Genomic DNA, 21,506 nt, shown 5'->3' with positions numbered 1-21,506 from the left:
GCCCCTGTGGTTTTGGGGGGGCAGGGTCTCTCTGGGGCGCCCCCCCCCCGTGCACTATTCATAGCCTGGCTCTCCCCTCCCCCCGCTGCGGTCGGGGCGGCCTGCGCTGCGGGTAGCGTCTCCTTTGCCCCCCGCCGGCGGGCTAACGGCTGCCCCGCCACGTGGCCCCGAATCCCCCGCCACGTGCTCCCCTCCCCCCACCGCGTGGCCCTGCGCCCCCCTCGCCTGCCGCCCCCTCCCGCTTCGCGTGTCTCGCTGCTCTTTCCAGAGGAAGCGGTTTGCAGCTGTGGGGCGCGGCGGGGGCGACCCAGATTTCGGGGCGGCCGGGTTGTCATGGAAACGTTGACGTGGCCCGAACCTCGCCCCCCCCCACCTGGGCTCTGAGTCATTTTCCACTTCCTGGCCCACTTGTTATTTCCTGTTTCCCAGCCCTGCGGCGCGGCCCGGGCCCGGCTGTTGAAATAAACAAGAAACCGAGGAAACCGCAGAGGCAGAGCGGCCCCGAGACGCCGGCTCCCGAACTTCAGGGGCTCGTGCAAACTGGGACAGGCAGGCCCGGACCAGACCGCCTGTCTAACAGGGTCCGGGGGTCTGCCCGCCTGTCTAACAGGGTCCCGGGGGTCTGCCTGCCTGTCTAACAGGGCCGTGGGGGTCTACCCGGCTGTCTAACAGGGTCCCGGGGGTCTGCCCGCCTGTCTAACAGGCTCCCGGGGGTCTGCCCGCCTGTCTAACAGGGTCCCGGGGGTCTGCCTGCCTGTCTAACAGGGTCCCGGGGGTCTGCCCGCCTGTCTAACAGGGTCCCGGGGGTCTGCCCGCCTGTCTAACAGGGTCGTGGGGGTCTGCCCGCCTGTCTAACAGGGTCCCGGGGGACTTCCCGCCTGTCTAACAGGGTTGTGAGGGTCTGCCTGCCTGTCTAACAGGGTCCCGGGGGTCTGCCTGCCTGTCAAACAGGGTCCCGGGGGTCTGCCCGCCTGTCAAACAGGGTCGTGGGGGTCTGCCTGCCTGTCTAACAGGGTCCCGGGGGTCTGCCCGCCTGTCTAACAGGGTCCCGGGGGTCTGCCTGCCTGTCAAACAGGGTTGTGGGGGTCTGCCCGCCTGTCTAACAGGGTCCCGGGGGTCTGCCCGCCTGTCTAACAGGGTCCCGGGGGTCTGCCCCCGCTTGTCAAAACAGGGTCCTGGGGGTCTGCCTGGCCTGTCAATACAGGTTCCCGAGGGATCTCCCCCACCTGTCAATACAGGTTCCTGGGGGATCTCCCCCACCTGTCAATACAGGTTCCTGGGGGTCTCCCTGGCTGTCAATACAGGTTCCCGGGGGATCTCCCCCACCTGTCAATACAGGTTCCCGGGGGTCTCCCCGCCTGTCTAACAGTGTCCCGGGGGTCTGCCCGCCTGTCAATACAGGTTCCCAGGGGTCTCCCCGGCTGTGGCCAGGGTCCGGCCCGGTCCTTAGCGATCGTCTAGGGAGAGCCACCCTCTTGCTGGAGGCCGGGTTTCCCAGCGGGCTGCCTGAGAGCTGTCCTCATTTGATGGGCCGTACGGTTTTCCCAAACCGAGCCGTCGGGGGCACTGCCGAGCGGGACGAGGCCCCGCCGTAGAAGGGTCGTTCTGCCGTCAGGCTGTTACCGGTCTCTCTGGAACCGAACGGAACGTGGTTTGGAACGTGCAACGCGGAGGAAAATGGCCGGGGGGTGTCCAAGGGAGGGGGGGGATTGAATGGGGGTGAATTTTGGTTTTGGTGAGAGCTGCGCTGGGGCGGAGACGTCGTTCAGGCTCCCCGAACAGCCCGGCTTCGGCTTCCCTCGGGGGCCTCGGCCTTCCAGCCTCAGTGACCCCAGCTGCTCGACAAGTCACCACTTCTGCCTCGCTGACTTACCCCCTTAGGGACGTGCCCCTTGGCGTCCTGCTCCATCTCCCCGCCCCGGCGCCCAGTTCGCCCGCGTCTACCGGGTCGGGGAGCCCCGGGCTGTCGGGAATGTCCCCGCACGGGCACTGCGGATCGAGGGACAGGTCTCCACCCTCACTAGATGGAACGGCAGGGCTCTCGCGGGACACGGCTCTTCCGGGCCGGCTCAGACGCCCTGGCCTAATAGCACCGTGCCTCAGTTTCCCACTGTGGGAAGATGAAGGCCTAAAACACAAGCCCACGCAGCACAGGAGGCCCGAGGCCTGGCTAGCGATGGGCAGAACCTGGCCAACATAAAGCAAAGCCAAGCGGGCGAGGCCGGCCCGGCTCACAGGCCGTGGCGCGCGCAGGACACTCATTGGTGACAGGCCCCGGTGCAGAACAGTCATTGGCACCGGGCGTAAGGGGCCATCCCCCGGCACCGCCCGCTCATTAGAGACCTGAGCACCGTGACAAGGCCGTGCAAAGCCCCGTGCAATCTGGCTGGGGGAGGGGCTGCCCCAGACGCTCGTCCCGGCCGGGTGGGGAGGGATGGGCCTTCCTGTTCCCCCACGGGGGCTGCTCTCAGGGCCTGGGGCGACCCACCCCAGGATCCTCCCCCCGCTGCAGGCTGGGGGGTCACTGTCCCCAGCACCGGGAGTGCAGAAAGTGGGGGGGGCCCTGCAGTCGCCTTGCAACCCCCCCGGGCCGCTTTGGGGTCAGGGCCCCCCGGTGAGAACCCCGGCCTTTCAGAGGGGGAAGGTGGAGGAGGGGGAGACCGACCCTGTGCCTGCGTTTGGGGGGGCGCCTGCCATACGTCCTGGCTGCCAGCGCCAATGAGGGACATACCCCCCCAGCCGCCATGGTAGCCCGAGGGCAGCTGTGGGGCTTGGGCAGGGGGCAGGAAGGGTGGGCGAGGGGTCCCTGCCCCCTGCATGGGCACCTGAGCTCTGTTAAGAGCTAATTGGGCCCCCCCCAGGCTGCCCTCAGGCCAGGGCCAGCGGAGGAGCTGGCGGCTGTCAGCAGGAGCGTTTTCTGAGGGGCCGGGGGAGCTGGGGGCAGGCGGCCGGGGCAGAGCCTGCTGTGTGGTGGGGATTGGGGCCTGAGCCCCACCGGTGCCGCTCCCTAGGGCCCTGGCCCGGGACCCGGAGTCGATGGGTGGGGCTGGGCTCCCCCGCTGGGGGAGAAAAGGGGAGTCCCGGGCCCCAGAAGGGCCCCCCCCAGCCAGTGACTCGCCTGCGTTGAGCCGGGCTCGTTCAGCGGGCCCCTCGGCTGTTTGGGGCTCGCCCCGGTCGTGAGGGTGCTCGTCTCGTGGGGCTCCCCCAAAGCAGCGCGCCCCTTGCTTCCGTTCGCCCCGTGGAGCGGAGATGGGGGGCAGGGTGCCAGATGGGGGGAGGGGGGGTTATTCACCTCGCCGTGACCCATGCGAGTTCCCCTGCCGTGCAGGAACCCCGCCTGTGTGCCTCAGTTTCCCTCTTAGGTCCCGACAGGGCGGGGGGCAGTTCCACGTGGACTCTGCCCCCCCCCACACTCCTGTGGCCTGAGTCCGGGTGCGGGCGTGACCCCTTTGCCTGGGCCGCGGGCGGGTCTTGGGTGTGTGGAGCAGGCTCGGGGGGCAGGCAGGGGGGCGAGGCGTTGGCCTATCTCCTGTCCGGCTGCGGGTGTGGGGCAGGCCCCGGTGGCTCCCGCCTCGGTGTCAGGCGCTTGGGACCTGGGGGCTAGACAAGGGACCCCCTCGGCCCTGGGTTCTAGCCCCGCTCCCGGGTGGGCCGGCCGCGGGGGCCGGAGCTGTCGGTGCCCCCGAGAGGGGCACGTGTCCCTGTCCCCTTCCCACCCTCTGGGCCAGCCCTACGACGAGGGGAGACCCCCCCGGCCTGCGCCAGGGAGGGGAGACGTGTGTCGCGGCCTGTTCCCGCGTGGGGGGAGGCGACAGGGGGGCCCGGCTCTGCCCCCCCAGACACACAGCAACAAGCGTTCTCATGCTCAGGCCCCGTGTTTATTAGGGAGGCTCGTTATCGCCGCCTCAGAGCAACCCCGCGAGGCTGGGCCGGAAGCGAAACTCCTCCCGCAGCAGAGACCCGCACGAGCCCCTCGGCAGCAGCGCGACACGCACGGGGCAGGCTGGGGCCGAGCTCCGGGCAGGCGTGTGCCCGTGGAAACCAAACAGTCTCCAGCCGGAGCGTCGGGGCCCGAGACGAGTCCGCTCTCAGCCAGCGGGTGGGGTGTCTGCTGGGAAGGGGGAGGCTTCCCCGGAAAATGGGGATTGTCTGGCCAAAAGCAGGGCAAACGTCCTTTTCCATCCGAACACGAAGCGTTCGTGGAGCCGGGCTAGCGACGAGCAAGCGGCTGGCAGGGCCATGGGCGAAGCGGGTGGCAGCGCGGTGGGTCGGCGGCGGGCACCGCGCGTGTCCTCTTCCTGCGGCGTGGGGGCGCGGGTCTCGGAGCGGCTCTCCCCGCGTTTCGCCGCCTGTCGGGAGAGAACAGGGCAGGGTGAGCCGGTCGCTTCGTGCCAGGCCCGCGCTGGAACGGGGAGACCGAGGCGTGAGGGGTGGGGAGCCAGGGGACTCGCCACTCTTGTCCATGTGCGGAATAAGTGTTATGTGGCCCGCGGCAGTGCGCGTGTGCACCACCCACAGAGACAACACCCGCCACTCGAGCTGGGGGCCTGTGCTCATCAGCCGGGCGGCGCTGGACTTTCCTGAGCGGCCCACGGGCACCCGGGGACCCGGCCCGGCCGCCGAGCGGCGCGAGGGATCACTAGCGGCTCTGGGGTTGGGTGTGGGGCAGGCGCGTGGGGCCAGGGAAACGTGCAGGACGGTGCCTAGGTCTGGGGGGAGGGATGGACAGACGGAGAGGACGGCCGGGCCGGGAGGCGGAGAAGCAGCTGGGTTCTGCCGAGAGAAGGGGGGGGAGAGGGCAGGGCGACGGAGGAGGCTGCCTGGGCTACACTGGCCCCCACTCACCTTATCTCTTCCACTGGGAGAGGGTGAGGAGCAGGTTGATGGCCACGGTTTTCACGAAAACGATTCTCAGGCCCAGCAGGGTGAGCGACAGGAAGTTCAGGTTCTTATCTGTAAAGCAAGGGGAACACAGGGGTCACGCCGGTCACGCGCACCCCCTCCCTCTCACTCCCTCGGCCCCCTTCCCCCAGCCCCAGCCGCAGCCCTTCGCCTCGGCAATTTCATGCTGCAGAGAGTTCCGCGGGTTAAAGGCGTCCTCGTCCCAGTCCTGGCTGGGCCCTGGGTCCTCACCTGTTTCGAAGTTCTCGTCCATCTCCACAATCATGCAGGTGTCATCTGCAAAGACACGTTCCCATCAGCCATTCGTCGGAATCAGCCGGAAACGTTTAGGAACCCGCCAGCCCTGCCCGGCTCTGTGCCTGGGTCACAGCGGCTGTGCCCCGGGGCCGGCTGAGAACAGGCCCCGCTGTCCTCGGGCAGGCACAGGGCTGGGCTCCCAGGCCTCCAGGCTAGAAGGAGCCGGCAGAGGGGAGCTGGGCCCCAGCAAAGGACAGGCCGGGAGATTTCCCCCGGGCACCCCTGTATTGGACCAGCGGCTTGTGCCAGGCAGCCGGCAGAATCCAGCTCCACCTGGGGATTTCGCCCCCGCTTTGAATCTTCTCCCAGCCCCGGTTCTGGGGGTTTTCTGGGCGAGCCCCCCCCCGCGCCCTAAGCAAGCCGCCTCCCCTGTCGCTAGCTCCTCGGGGCTCTCGCTGCACGGGGCCAACTCATTTCTGTGCGTCTCCGCACCCTGGGGAAATACGGAACTGGCCCCCAGGCCCGACCCACACGCCCGTCTGTATCTCTAAGGGCGGTGCGGGCCCTTGGCCTGCCCTAGGTCCCGGGCCTGAGAGCACCACGGCCGTTCTCTGGACCCATGGGGCCATGCACCTCCCATGGCCCGGAATGTCTATAAAACCCAGAGTGGTGTGGAGAGGGTGAACAAAGAAACTTTACTGACTTGTTCCCACAACAGAAGAACTAGAGGCCACCAAATGAAATGAATGGGCAGCAGGTTTAAAACAAACCAAAGAAAATTCTTCACACAGCGCATAGTCAACCTGTGGAACTCCTCGCCGGAAGAGGCTGTGAAGGCTAGAACTAGAACAGAGTTTCAAGAGAAGCTAGATAATTTCATGGAGGTTAGGTCCATAAAAGGCTGTTAGCCAGGGGATAGAATTGGTGTCCTTGGCCTCTGGAGGCTGGAGAGAGATGGCAGGAGACAAATCGCTAGATCATTGTCTTCGCTCCACCCCTCTGGGGCACCTGGTGCTGGCCGCTGTTGGCAGACAGGATACTGGGCTAGATGGACCTTTGGTCTGACCCCGTACGGCCGTTCTTATGTTCTAATGGGGCCTGGCTCCCCAGCGAATACTTCCAGCTCTGGCCTGTCCATAGACGGGACCAGGCTCCAGCCCCTGGCTCTGGGGGTCGTGTGCTCCGGGGGGGCCCAGGGCAGCCCCGAGGCCGGAGGGAAATGTCGTCCAGAAGCCGCAAGTCCATCGTGGCCCCAGGACCCCGCCCCGGGCTGCCGTCAGGGTGCCCCAGGGAGCGAACAGACCAGGGAATCCTCAAGCGATCCCGCCCCCATCGCCCATTCCCAGCCCTGGCTAACAGAGGCCAGGGACACCATCCTGGCTGACAGCCATCGAGGGACCCAGCCTCCATGAATCTACCGAGCTCCTTTTTGAACCCTGTTCAAGTCCTGGCTTTGACCACATCCTCTGGCGAGGAGTTCCGCAGGTTGGCTGTGTGCTGCATGAAGAACAACTTCCCTTGGTTTGCTGGAAACCTGCTGCCTGTTGATTTCATTGGGTGGCCCCTCGTTCTTCTGTGGAGGGAACAAGTCCGTTTCCTTCTTCACTTTCCCCACCCCAGTCGTGATTTGACAACCGCGATCCCCTCCCCCCTTCGTCTCCCCTTGTGTAAGCAGACAAGTCCCCGTCTCATTAATCTCCTCACACGACAGTCCCTGAGGATTCCCCCTCGGCGACCCCGCGGGAGCTGGCCGGCTCCTTTCGGCCGCTCCGGAAAATAGCAGCGATTGGTCTCCGGACCCGCCCTCCCCGCCGCCAAACGGCTCCGTAGCTCCCCCGTGTCGGGGGGTCCTTGGCCGCTGCCCCCGGGCGCCCACCCGCCCGCACAACTCACCTTCCTCGTCGAAGTCTGTCAACTCAAAGTTTTGGTTGTCATGGTCAGCGGTGCAGGCCAGCTTGTCCCTGGGCCCCCAGAGCACCGTCCCGTAGCTCGCTTCCCCAGAGCCCTTCATCACCACGAGGGAGGCATTGAGGGATGTGTGGTTGGCATTGGGTCTGCTCCGAACCAAGATGTTGCCGGGGAAGAAGTCTGTGACCAGGCAGGCCAACAGATTCTTGTTGTCCGACGTCAGAGGGTAGATGCTGGGTGGAGAGTTGTCGAGCTCTGTGGAAGGGAAAAGCCGGAGAGCCGGGCTCAGGCACCGTGTCACTGGAGGCCTTGTCCACACTGGCACCGTGTGGGGCCAAACCAGGGGGAGCGGCAAAGCTCGGGGTCCTGGCTTGTCGGCCCGTCGCTAGCAGCCGCCCGGCCTGTGCCTGGTCTCTGCAGCCCCCCGGGGTGCCCCGAACATGGCTTTCCCGTAGCGAACGTGCCAGGCTGTGACGCGGCGACCCGGAGCCGTGTGTCTGGGCGGCTCGAGTCCGGCGGCGGGCAGCCGGGACGGGCGGAACGGAGGGGACGCCGGCGGGAGAGAGGGAGAGGGCGGGTACAAGGGCTGATGTCGGAGGAGTAAGGAGCAGTGGGTAGAGCGCAGAGGCTGCGTCTACACGGCGCCCTTCACTCGCGCTCCCATACCCCACATGCGCCCCGCCAGTTGTGTGTCTTGTTAGGTGTCTTGGGGCTCCCGGGGGCGCCCCAGAGCTGGGTCCCCGCCCCGCCGGTCGCCCCTTCGTGCCGAGTCGCCGGCGGGGCAGGGACCCGGGGCTGCTCCAGCCGCTGCCCGTCGCCCACGTTTTCCTGTCGCTCTGAGCGAGCAGGGCGGGCGTGTCTGCGAACGGGGCCGGGCCGAGCCAGGCCCTACGACACGGCCGGCCAACCACCCTCATGGCCTCGCCCGTTTGGACTCTGAGCTGCCCCCGGGTGACTCGGGGATGGATGAGGGGCACTGACGGCCTTGCCCTCCGCCCGGCAACCCCCAGGACTGCCCCCGGCTGCACCGGCATCTGCTCCTCCCTTCAGTCGGTGAACCGTCCCGGTTTTGCCCCCCCCCTGGGACCTCGGGGGGCGGGGCTGCGGGAAGGATTTTCACGTCACAGATTCAGCGCTTGCGCCTCTCCTTGAGCTTCCCATCTGGCGCCTTCCGCGTGGTGGCTGGGCCTCTCGGAGGCATTCCCGCCCCAGGGGAAACTGAGGCAGAGAGCGCGCATGGCAAAGAAACAGAACCAGCACTGGGGGTGGGGTTGGTTTTTCAACGGAAACCAGACGTCTCTGAATCTTAATTGCCATCAACATTTCAGCGTCTGAAACTTGTTTTTCAAAGGGGGTGGGGTGGAAGAAACACCCACTTCCGCAGCAGCTCGGCCCCACGCCGGCTCCAAGCAGCGCCCAAAGCCCCACTCACTGAAGGCCGAACAGTTTAGAAAATCCACCTACAGAGGAAGCTTTTCACACTCACGGGCTGCGTCTACACTGGCAGGATTTTCTGCAAATGCTTTTAACGGAAACGTTTTCCGTTAAAAGCACTTTTGGAACAGAGCGTCCAGATTGGCAGGACGCGTTTCCACAAAAGCTCTTTTTGCAGAAAAGCGTCCATGGCCAATCTTGACCCGCTTTTCCGCAAAAACGCCCCAATCGCCATTTTCGCCATCGGGGCTTCTTTGCGCAAAACAAATCTGAGCTGTCTGCACTGGCCCTTTTGTGCAAAAGGACTTTTGCCTGAACGGGAGCAGCATCGTATTTCCGCAAGAAGCACTGATTTCTTACAGTGCTTTTGCGGAAATTCAAGCGTCCATCTGGCAAGTTTTTCTGGAAAAGCGGCTGATTTTCCGGAAAAACTGGCCAGTCTAGACACAGCCATAAAGTTCACTCATTTTCTCTTGGCTGGGATTGGCCTGCTCCAGGAGCGAGACCCCGCTGACGTTACAATTGCTGGTGGGAAAATCGGCAGCTTCACGGATCTCGGCCTTCAGACTCTGAATTAGGACATGAGCACTAGTCTGTTACGCGCTGGTTTGTCACTTTGTCCCGCACCGACCGACTCGGCTCCCCCGACGCTCTGGCTGAGTTAGGAAACTCCCGTGGGAGCAGCAGGAGTCTGTTCCAGCTCAGACGCCGCCCTAGGCCTGGCGTTCCCACCCCTTACGGATCGGCCCCTCTCCGAGAGCATGCGGGGAAACGCCTTTGTGTGCAGCACAGAGGAGAGACTCCCTGGGGGTGTGATGGCGTCTCAGTCTAGCTGCATAGGTAGACTCCATAGAGATATAGAGACAGAGAGAGATAGATAGATAGATAGATATTACACACACACACACACACTCACACACACACACACGGAATGTGCAGAGATCTCTCTCACACACACACACACACAGAGTGGGATTGTGCAGAGATCTATCACACACACACACACACACACACACACACACACACACACACACAGAGTGGGATTGTGCAGAGATCTATCACACACACACACACACACACACACACACACACACACACACACAGAGTGGGATTGTGCAGAGATCTATCTCACACACACACACACACACACACAGAGTGGGATTGTGCAGAGATCTATCTCACACACACACACACACACACACACACACACACAGAGTGGGATTGTGCAGAGATCTATCTCACACACACACACACACACACACACAGTGGGATTGTGCAGAGATCTATCTCACACACGCTTCGGACTCGGGCCTCTCCCAGGCTCAGGACGCTGAGCCAGGCCCCTACCGCGTACGTCAAAAAAACCTGTGTTAGACTGAATTTCCCTCCCCAGGGCCTGCCAGTTCTCTGCCACCCCGAGGTGGGGGCGGGTGTAGACGCGGGATGGACTGGCCAAGCCCTGGCACTCTGGGTCTATTTACACAAGGGTGCGACGCTAAGGAAATGGCTGGATGGATTCAGCACCTGCCAACCCTTCTTCGGCTGGTCGAGAACCCACCAAATCGCCAGCTGGCTCCTCACCCCGGAGTGCGTCTTGCACCGTCTACCGGGGAGCTACAATCACCCGGACACGCTACGCGGGACTGCCCGCTGGCCCCGGAACCGGTCTCTGCTGTCTAGTTTAGAGAGGTTGTCCAAGAACTCCCCCCCCCACGGGAAGAGCGAGGGCCGACCCTCCTCTTCTAACGTAAGTCGAGGTGAGAGCGTGGTTCTGCCAGGCCCGGGGGACGTGCCTGCAATGGGATTGTGAAACCAACCAGAAAAGAGACTAAACCGCCCAACAAGGACAGTCCTCAGCTCAAAAAAGGTCTACGGGCATTAGAAACGCTTCAGAGAATCAGAGAATCAGAGAACACTAGGACTGGAAGGGACCTCGAGAGTCATCGAATCCAGTCCCCTGCCCTCACTGTCTAGACCATCCCTGATAGACGTTTATCTCACCTGCTCTTACATATCTCCACAGATGGGGATTCCACAACCTCCCTGGGCAATGTATCCCAGTGTTTGACCACCCTGACAGGCAGGAACTTTTCCCTAATGTCCAACCTAAACCTCCCTTGCTGCAGTTTAAGCCCATTGCTTCTTGTTCTATCCTCAGAGGCCAAGATGAACAAGTTTTCTCCCTCCTCCTTGTGACCCCCTTTTAGATACCTGAAAACGGCTATCATGTCCCCCCTCAATCTTCTCTTTTCCAAACTAAACAAACCCAATTCTTTCACCCTTCCTTCATAGCTCATGTTCTCTAGACCTTTCATCATTCTTGTTGCTCTTCTCTGGACCCTCTCCAATTTCTCCACATCCTTCTTGAAATGCGGTGCCCAGAACTGGACACAATACTCCAACTGAGGCCTAACCAGCGCAGCGCAGAGCGGAAGAACGACTTCTCGTGTCTTGCTCACAACACTCCTGTTCATGCATCCCAGAATCATGTTTGCTTTCTTTGCAACAGCATCACACTGCTGACTCATAGAAGGGCAACTAAAATGCTGAGGGGTTTGGAACGGGTCCCCTATGAGGAGAGATTAAAGAGACGGGGACTTTTCAGCTTGGAAACGAGGAGACTAAGGGGGATAGGATCGAGGTCTCACACGGTGAGACCTGCCTCTACAAAATCAGAGGGCTGCTGACCCCACCCTGTCTGATTATTTTCAGGTGTCGTGACACGTGTAAGACTGTTTCCTGTGCATGGAGGGGGCGTCTACGCCGCCCCGCTATTGCGAGATCATGAGCGTGACTTGGAAACAAGAGCGCGAGCATCTACCCACCTCGCCCGCCCTGGCCGCGATGAGATTGCAGCCTCTCTGTCTATCTTGGGACACACACGACGCTTCCCAGGAGATCTGAGTGCCTGAGACACCTGTTCCGCCCCTTCTGGTTCAGACGACGTCTCCGACAGCGCTACGGTTTTGCTCGACTTGATCCCAGCCCCTCCACCAAAGTAACGAACCGTCTCCTATCTGCCCCCTGCAGAATAATCCACATTGCGCATCCTTCTTACTTGGTTCCACCTTCACGTGGGTTCCACCCCCGAAGGCGAGTCTGGTTCCCGAGCCTCCTGGTTCACACAGTGAGTCTGGGTGCAACCCAAAGTCCAGCTCCCTGCTTTTCTCAGCCTACTTCCTCTTAGCCACGCGGGCTCCAGCTAGGTGTATGTCTCCATAACTTCAGCAACCGATCCTACGATCTGTGTGTAATCTGTCACGCACCCACCTAAATATTACTGTGGCCAGCTACATGTCCACACCAAGACCCGGAGCACAGTGTGCTCGGAGCTGTACAAACTGAACAAGAGAAAGCCCCTGCCTCAATTATGTTCCAGTGGAAATAGACATGACAGGATCATATTCGGAATTTGTAGGTGAGGTCCCGACGCACCAGGAATAATTTGTCCCAGGTCACACATGGAAACACTGGCAGAACTGGAAAGAAATCCCCCGTTGTTCTCAGTCCCTGGCCACTGACTTAACACGACAGTTCTAGGGAAAAAACCATCTTTGTAGGGCCGAGGAAACAAAGTGGATTTCTTGATTTACAGCTGGCTGGAGAAATTCCTGCCAAACCTCTCTCCAAGGGAAATGGTCATGGAAGCTGCCTGCTCTCCCCCAAAATGACTATTTCTACTCCTCCTCGGAAAACCCAAAGAACCTGACAATCCAAACTGGCTGGGTGGCAACGGAGAAGTTTCCCCTGGTTTCCAGTTGCTGGAAATGGAGATAGTGTTTAGGTTTTTCCACTAAAAAGTTGACTTTTTCTGATGCCAATTCCAAGGCGAACCCAACGCCAAACAAAAAACTCCCTGTTGTGTCTGAAAAAATCCTTCCATTTTCTGATCGCCTCTAATTCTTACCGAGCTACTCAACCCGCCAGTGAACCTCACGAAGGCGCCTGGGGGCTTAGTGTAAATCAGCATTGCCCCACGATTTCAGAAGAGCCAACGGTTGCCGATTGACAGCGACCGAGGGACTAGCCCCGGGTGCCTGTGTAGAATTCCAGCCTGAATGACGTTGACAAACCAGTATTGTTGGGTTTTGGGGTTTTTTTTAAAGCTGGGTTCTTAAACGTACCTGGCGAGACCAGGAGTTGGGTCCCTGCTCCAAAGGTGAGTTTGTTGTAGCCCCCGGTACTCACACCCTGGCACGATGCTCTACAAAATGGTGTGCGGCGTACACAGGGGGAGAGGGAGACCAATCAGGGCAGTAGACCGACCAGATCTTTCTGGGGGTGGCGTCTCGTGGGAAGTGGACGGAATTCGCTGCACTTGGCTTATTTAAAGTACTTGTACGGCTTGAACCTCTCCAGTCCGGCACACTCTGGCCTGGCGACCTCCATGGTCCGGCAGGATTTTAGTTAGCCAGGTAGCATGGGTGCGGCCAAGTTTCCTGCCATCCCATGAAGTTTGTTGACAGCCCCCAGTCCTGGCTCTCGGTGTTCGGTGGGTTACTTAGCTCTAATTGACCCCTCTAATCAGAGCCCAGCGAGCAGGGGAAGTGTGGGTCATGCTGCTAGATAACATTAACCTCCCGTGGTCCGGCAAACTCTCTGGTTTGGAATCGGTCCGGTCCCGAGGGAGCCGGACTAGAGAGGTTCTACATGTACCATGTTATTTATCAAATCTCCGTTGGCCCAGACGCTCTGGTGATGGAAATTGATGGACAAGAGAGGAAAGACTGGACGCCCACTAGACAACGGATCCCTTAACTATTACAATACCATAAGAACAGCCAGACTGGGGCAGAGCAAAGGCCCATCCAGCCCCGTGTCCCGTCTGCCCACAGTGGCCAATGCCAGGTGCCCCAGAGGGAGTGAACACAACAGGGAATCCTCCCGTCTCTCTCTCCCGTTGTCCATTCCCAGCTTCCGGCAAACAGAGGCCAGGGACACCATTCCTGTGCTTCCTGGCTAACCATCAATCAACCTATCTAGCTCTTTTTTGAACCCTGTTATGGTCTTGGACTTCACAACATCCTCTGGCGAGGAGTTCCACAGGTTGGCTGTGAAGAAAGGCTTCCTTTGGTTTGTTTTATACCTGGTCCCTGTGGTGACCCCTGGTTCTGGGAAAGAGTAAATAACTCTTCTTTAATCCCGTTCTCCACACCCGTCGGGATTTTCTAGACCAAACATTCGCTATTAAACCTCCACCCGCAATGGCCCTGCCAGACTCGCTGGGAGTCCCACTGCCCTTGCCACGGCGCAAAGGAATCCAAGGCTGACAGCTTACGGGGCTGGACGAGAAGCCGCGTTCCTTTCCCAAAGTGGAGCTCGTAGCTGTTGATGTTCACACACAGTGGTTCGGGGCACAACAAGAACGTGCCCAGACTGGCTCGCCCCCCACCCCCGCGCCCTCCGCTCGCCTCTCTCCCAGTTCCCTGACTGCCTCCCTCAGCGAAACACGCCCCTCCCCCTGTCTCTGCCGGGGGACGTAGCGGGAGGCGCGTTGCTGGGGCCGGTGGAATGAGTCTTGGCCGCTCCCTGGTGTGACGAGAACCCGACTCGTTCCACCGGGCTCAGAGCTTGCCCGGGGTATAACAATCCCGAGTCTTCGTACCCCGCGTGGGAGCCGTCAGGGCGAGGCAGGGCGGTGCCTAGAGCCTGTGAATCCCTGGAGGTGATCGGATCAGAACCCCAGAACCCCAGGACTGGAGGAGACCTCAGGAGTCATCAAGTCCAGCCCCCTGCCCAAGGCAGGACCAGCCCAACTCAATCAACCCGGCCAGGACTTGGTCAAGCTGGGACTTGAGCACCTCTAAGGATGGAGACTCCACCCCTCCCCAGGGAACCCAGCCCAGCGCTTCCCACCCGCCTAGGGAAATCGATTTTCCTAATCTCCATCCTAGACCCCCCCACTGTAACTTGAGCCCATTGCTCCTCGTTCTGCCCCCACTGCGAACAGCCTCTCGCCATCCTCTCTGGAACCCACCTCGGGTCGCTGAAGGCTGCTCCCAAATCCCCCCCGCTCTTCCCAGTCCATGTGAGAGCCTTTGTCTGTGTGGCGCTGGATACAGAGCTTGGATCTAGAGCCGTGCACATTTGCAGATCTCTGCTTTGTATCTGCAGCCGCGCACGTCCATGCAGATATCCATGGCTCATTGCCGCCGACACAGACGCGGCCGCAGATACATGCTGTGTCCACGCAGAGCTCTAATGATTTCCCTTCTTTCTTTCTTTCCACTGCCATCCCGGCCTATCCCTCCTTCCCATCGCAGTATCTACCTGAGTCTATCCTCAGACTCAAAGTGCCTTCTGGCTCGGAATAGTCTGTAAGGCACATTTAACAACATCCATCAGCAGTGTGCGTATGTCACTTTCTGCCCATCCCCACAGTGTCAAACCACAGAGCAGGGTATTTTCTCCTAATCCCGCACGGTTATGTTTGACTCGGACTGGGGCAACAGCAACCAAGACAATTCTTTAGCCAACTCCGATGGACACGCCAAACTTTCTGAGAGCCCCCTGAAAATCCCTCCTAATGCTGGTTAAATATCGAAGGATAAATCATCTGGTTACTTTTCCCATCAAAGACTTTTACAAAACGTGTCCACTCGCTCTCGAGATGACGGAATAACGCCCACATACGGTTTTGTGATCGTTTTCTCATCCATTAGTGAATGGCCGATTCACTAATCCCCCCCCCCACCCATAATTCAGTCAACTTTGAACACCTTGACGGTGGTTTGTTTCGCAAGGGGTTCCGTACTCACCGGGTACGACCGATACTGTTGTTCCTTTGCCGAAGATGAGCTTACTTCCTGCCCCATAGTTCACACTGTGCTACGCCTGGTATCAAAAACAGACCTAAGCTCACCGAACCCGTTCCTCGTTCCATTCATTGGCACCGACCTCCACACCATGGATCTAGACTGTGTCTAGGGAAGCCAGGGAACAGTCACCAAGGTCTGGACTATTCTCGCCGAAGACCCTCCGGACACGACTTAGCAGCAGGAATGGAACGACTCCACCCAGGGGAAGAACGACACAGAGGGACGGTCGGGGGTGAACTTCCACTGACTTTCCCAAATGGCCTGTGTGTCTTCGCTGGGCGACCCGTGTAACGACGTGATAATTTGAGAGCGAGATTTTCACAGGCCCCTCCAGGAGGTCAGCGCTGGCTGAGAGATCGAGCAGCGCGGCAAACGTAGCTTGTTGGATTTCAGCTTTGAAAGCCAACTGGTGCGTTGTTGTAGTCATACAAATCCCCCCCTTTCATATTTGCTGCCCGAAGGGAGTTAGGTGCCGTTGAAATTCCACAGGAGCAAGGTGCCCGACTCCCTCAGGTTCCTGTGGCATCGTCAAGGCACTAATCAGAGCCCTCCACGCCCTGTCCACCTGGCTGGCGAGCAGTGCGGCGCCCACCCTGCGGCTGGAGATATGGTGAACAGAGAGGGCGAGGCGGGCCGGACACAGCCGATCTACCCCCCAGCTCGCTGCACGCTCGCTTGGCACGCAGACACGCCCGAGGGGTCCTTCTGCCCTCGGCTCCAGTAGGATGAATCTATGGCCTATTAGTTGTAGGACTGGGGCACATATAGGCCTCAACCGAGATCTGGGCCCTGTCCAGACCCCACGGTGAGAGAGCCCATGACGCATTAGTCTACTTAGCCAAGATGAGATAATTGCACAAAAGAGGGACAATTGCTCCCATTTTACAGACGTGCAACTGAGGCCCAGAGACACGATGTCTCTTCCAAAGAAGTTGAGTTCCAAAGGGGGTTGCTTGTCCAGTGGGAGACGGGCATCTAATTCCCCTAGGCTCCCCTTGCCGAAGGGGTTTATTGCCAGGTCTCCCATGGAGTCAGGAATTGAACCCATCTGAGTCCCAGTCCAGCCCCCAACCATTGATGCTTTCCCCCCGCTCGGTGCTGAGGCAGCGTGCGGCCAATGGGACCCGTGTGCTCCTTCGAGTAGAAGACGACTCAGCTCCCATCGAACTGATCACGTGTAGCCCCAAAGAACCGGCCGCCCCAGAGCGATCTGGCCTCCTCCGCTGGGCCCCAGCCCCCACGGGAGCGACAGGCGAGATTAAGGTTTTGGGGGGTACCTTATCTACCAGGCTTGGGAATAAAACTTCCCCCCAAAATCTTAACAACCTAGATTCTGGGGATAAAACTACGCTGCCACCACCCAAATCTTGATAAAGCCACCAGGGAGAGACTGCTTGGGAAACCTCCCCCTAAAGTACAAACCAGCACGCAACCATTAGCCAGTCCCAGGTTAATCAAGGGAAAAGAGAAAGAACGTTTCTTATCAAGTCCTGTTGCGAGCGCCATGACTAGACGGAAAAGTCACTAAATAACAGTCTCCTGGAGAAACGCCAGGGGCCGAGAGTGGAGTCACAGAGGAAAGGAAAACAGCAGATCCCAGTTTCCAAAGCAGGAAGTAATAAACCTGACGGACTGATCTGAACTTCCCCACTCACAGAAGGTGCAGGACGGTTTCTTGGCGAGAGAGACCCGTCTGTCTCCCTCAGTAGCTGCAGGAACTCTCGGAAAAGAGGGAAAACCCCCAAATTCCTTTGCCCCAGTTTGAAATTCCGACCTACATTCCCATGGAGCACTCCACCTGGCTAGGCGTGTTAACCCCTTAGTCTCCAGACCGCCGGCCATCTCATGATCATGACACGGCCTCTGTGCTGACTCCTCACCTTTTTCCTGCCCCTTTGGCCCCAGTTCTGTCCCCCCCTCAAGGACCAAGCTGAGCCGGTGTCCGTCCTGCCTGCCTGCCTGCAACACGCTCGCCCCTCCGCCCGCCAGCCCCTAGCAGCGCCAAGCGTCTCTGCCCAGGGTCGGGCCACGTGGCCATTCACGGCATTCCAAGTCCGGCAGGAGTCCCAGACCACGGCCTCCTTCCACGGGGGAGCCGCCCAACCCACGAGCCGCCAGACGGAGCGTGCCGGGCCCCGCAGCGTGTGGGAAGAGCCGCAGAAGCAGAACTGTGCAGCCAAGGCCACACGGGAACAGACCCGAATGCCTAGAATTGGACGCTGCTGCCCTGTCCACTAGGCCGCGCTGCCACGTCTAAGGCCGCACTTACGTGGGTCCACTCGAACTCTGGTTCCAGCCCCGAAAGTGAGTCTGGCCCCAGCGCCGGCATTATTCCCACAGTGCTTGCTGCTGTGACAGAAACCTCTTCCCTCCCCCACCTCCCTGGGGACCGAGCGGGGGGCAGGCAGGAATGGCCTGTCTGGGTCCAGAAACCCCCCTGGAACCTGCTCAGAGCCCGGTCAAGGTCTATCGCCAGGCTCCGGCTCCTCAGAGCGTCCGTCGGGGTTCAACAGGCTGCCCGTCGGCCGCCTGGCATTCGGGATGGGCAGCGCGGAGAGAGCGGGGAAGGGGGAGGGCAGATTCACCCCCTGCAAGCTCACAGCCCCCCCAGGCATCGTCGCTACCCCAGTAACCGGCGTGGTTATTACCCCCTGCCCTTCCCAATGACGTGTCCCGTGAGGCGCAGGGTGGGCGCGAAGGGGGGACGCGCTCGCCTCTTACTTGGCTTCACACAGAGCCTGGTCCCGCGCCCGAAGACGAGTTCGTAGCCACCCGTGTTCACACCGTGCGTGTGAGCCCTACAAAAATCCCCCCGAGCCCCCGCACAGAGAAACGCACCACGTCTGTCCTGCTCCCTCCACCCTGGGATGGCCTGACTGGCACACACGGCGTTTGTCCTTCCATCGTCCTCCCGCCCCCCAGTCCGAGTGCTGCCCTCTTGGAAAGTCTTCGGGCGAGAACGGCAAAGCAGGCGAAGGGAATTAGAGTCAGAGGGGCAGAGTTTGAAACACGCCCAACGTATTAACGAGTTCGCTCCGACAGGTTTCCAACGGGACTTTTCAATCGATTTTAAGACCCGACGGGATCACTAGACAGTCTAGTCTGACCGCCCATCGCTTTGGACCAAAGTGAGTCCTCCGGGAGGACACCAAGTCCCTGCCTAAAGACGTCAAGGACGAGCGGATTCTCGGTTTCCCTTTGGGATTTTGTTCCGTTGGTAAATCAGCCTCAATCTAGAAAGTAAAATCTCGCGCTTTGCTTCTACTCTCAATCTACCCGGATGTAACCGCTTCTCATGGGCTCTCCACCAGACTCCCCTCTGCGTGGGGAACTTGGACACCACGGTCAGGTCAGCACCTCAGCGTGTTTTCACACGCCGCACAGACCCAATCTTCACACCTCAGCGGGAGGCCTTTTCTCCTGCACTCAGAGAAGTGCTCCTCGGACACCCCTCCTTAACCTCACTGATCTTCAGTGAATGCCAAAGTCATCCTAATTCACGAATGGTGTGAATAAAACCATCCAAAGTCAGGCCACTTTCATTCTAGATACGTGTCTACATGGGGCTTTTATCCAGTTTGTTCTGTCCACTTTGAACATGGATTTGGATTAACCTTCCTGAGCGTCTCCATGTAGACACACCGGGTTTGTCTAGATACAGGGTTTTTTGACAAAAGTTGGCTTTGGTCGAAAAAACGATACCTGCGTCTATACTACCGCTGTGCTCTGTCAACAGTGAGTCGACAGAATATGGTGGTTTTGTCGAGGGTGGTAAACCTCATTCTACGAGGCAGAACGCCTTTTGTCGATGGTACTCTTTCAAAAGCAGGTGCTGTTGCATGAAAACTGTGCTTTTTCGAAAGAGCGCGTCTACACTCTCTTTCAAAAAAGCGAGCCGCTTTCTCAAAAAAAACCCAAACCTTCTTGTTGCCTAGACACTCTTTTTTGACAGAGGCTTTTTTGAAAGATACTTTCGGAAAAGCCTCTGTCGAAAAAGGGGTACAGTCTAGAGGTAGCCACAGAGGCTACTTGGGCAGCCCCGCCCGCAAGCAATGTCGTTGCTATTCCCCGTTCCCCGTCCCCAGCCCCGGAACGTGGGTCGTCTTACTTGGTCTCACGCTCAGGCGGGTTCCAGCCCCAAAGACGAGTTTGCCCCCAGCTCCTCCGAGTTCACACCGTGATGGGCCCTGTGACGGAAACCCAGCCCCGCTCTGCCCACCCTTTCCTTGCCCTGTGGGGCACCCCGGGGAACCCGTCACGGATTTCCCCAGGGGGTACAGAAGATCGGCCAGGGGGGGTCAGACCAAAGGCCCATCCAGCCCAGTCTCCTGTCTGCCGACCGTGGCCACTGCCAGGTGCCCCAGAGGGAGGGAACCGAACAGGGAATGATCGAGCGATCTCTCTCCCCTCCGACACACAGACGCTGGGGACGCCATTCCTGACCCAGCCTGACGGTGGACACTGGCCTGGATGGACCTTGGTGTGTTATGTGACAAATTCCTGCCGGGTCTCACGGCCAGACTTGTACAGGCGTTTAGGCTCCTAGCGGGCGTTTCAGAAGCTCCTAGAACTGACTGGTGTCAAGGGGAGTTGGGCACTTTTGGAAGTACAACAGGGCTCCTGTCCACAGCCGTAGGTGCTGGATCACCTGGAACATCTCCCCCTGGACGTCGGGAGTGTCTTTGACAGTTTCACCCCTCATTTTCTTTCTTTTCTGCACCAGCACCACTCTCGGGATCCCAACGTAACGGCTTCATTGTCTGTCTTTTCAGCTCATGGCTATACTCACGGGGAGTGACCGAGAACACGGCCCCTTTCCGACTGTGAGCCGGTTTGTAGCATACGCCCTGAGAGACAAGCCCGGGCACAACCGTCCGTGGCATCCCGGCTACAAGCAATGAAATGCCAGTTCCCTACAACAATGAGAATCCTAGAGCTGGCAGGAGGCACCGAGTCCAGCCCCCTGCCCAAGGCAGGACCAACCCAACTCAATCATCCCAGCCAGGGCTTGGTCAAGTCAAGACTTAAACGCCTCTAGGGATGGAGACTCCACCCCCTCCCTAGGGAATCCAGCCTAGCGCTTCCCCACCCGCCTGGGGAAATCGTTTTTCCTAATCTCCAACCTAGACCCCCCCACCGCAACTTGAGCCCATTGCTCCTTGTTCTGCCGTCCGTCACCACTGAGAACAGCCTTTCACAACGATTGACACAACGTCTGTCTCTCCACCTCGCCCAACACACCCCTCTAGCTAGCTCTCGTCACCGTGTAGCTGGGCAACGAACAGAAAGCTGAGCAGCTGAACCTTTCCGATGGAGATTGCAAGCGACTTTCGTGAGTTGTGTGCACAATTTCCTGGAAATGGAAAGGGATTTGGGCGCACAGCTCTCCTGCGCTGCTTTGAAAATCCCCACCCTGTTTTCAACCCCCATCGGTGAGTCAAAGAAGAGTAGCAACCAAGAAATGAAAATATCGCTCAGGTCACCCAAAGCCAAACCAAACATACGAGCTTTGAACTTGAGAACAAATTGGCTCCTCATTGAGCTATAGAAGCAGAATGGCTGATCGAATCGCCAGTACTCACTGGGCTGCACAGCCAACCTGGTTCCTGTCCCGAAGGTGAGTTTTCCAGCTATATTGTTATACACACCGTGCTCTGAGCTTCACCAAAAACCCACTAGACCCCAGGGGTCGGGTTCAGGTCCAACGCCTATCTTTCATGATGAGAATCTGGTTTTTAGGCCCAGACTTTGTAAGAAACATCGTGACACAGGGATGGATGGATGGATGGACAGACAGCCTGGAAATAGACATACTCAGTAGAGTGGAAACTTCGTCCCCACCCCAGCCTGGAGTTTTCTCACATTGCTACTCAAGCAGCGCGATGCAGTCTCCCTGGAATAGTAGTTGCTGATAACTTTGTCAGACAGATCTCATGTCCACGCAGTACTCATTCCCCACTCTAAGACCACAAAGATGATCTTTTCTAAGGGTGAGCTAGGGCTGGGGTACCAGACCAAGGCTGTTCTATACCTACCCACCATGGATACACGCAACTTCCTAAGATGCCCCTGCAAATCCCATCTTACTGTTGGCCAAGTAATATTGGTGGCTAAATTACCTGATTAATTTTGCCTTCATTTTTCACTTACGACCCTTGTAAATAAACGTCTTTACTCTCGGGTGACCAAATACTATTCGGAGACGTG

The 21,506-nt window shown here is 59.3% G+C and overlaps 1 gene segment (V, D, J or C); it reads right to left on the bottom strand.

Annotated features, from left to right (window-relative positions):
* Nucleotides 1-3,874: 3,874 nt before the first annotated feature.
* The window catches only part of LOC106731801 (T cell receptor alpha chain MC.7.G5-like), a 37,079-nt gene continuing 19,447 nt past the window's right edge, over nucleotides 3,875-21,506 (bottom strand). The window contains 4 exon segments of the C gene segment in view: nucleotides 3,875-4,349; nucleotides 4,846-4,953; nucleotides 5,134-5,178; nucleotides 7,033-7,302. Coding sequence covers nucleotides 4,847-4,953; nucleotides 5,134-5,178; nucleotides 7,033-7,302 — 422 coding nt within the window.

This window comes from Pelodiscus sinensis, chromosome 30 (assembly GCF_052426305.1).
Source record: "Pelodiscus sinensis isolate ZL-2025 chromosome 30, ASM5242630v1, whole genome shotgun sequence".
Classification (NCBI taxonomy): domain Eukaryota; kingdom Metazoa; phylum Chordata; order Testudines; family Trionychidae; genus Pelodiscus; species Pelodiscus sinensis.
This window is presented reverse-complemented; position numbering and strand designations above follow the sequence as displayed.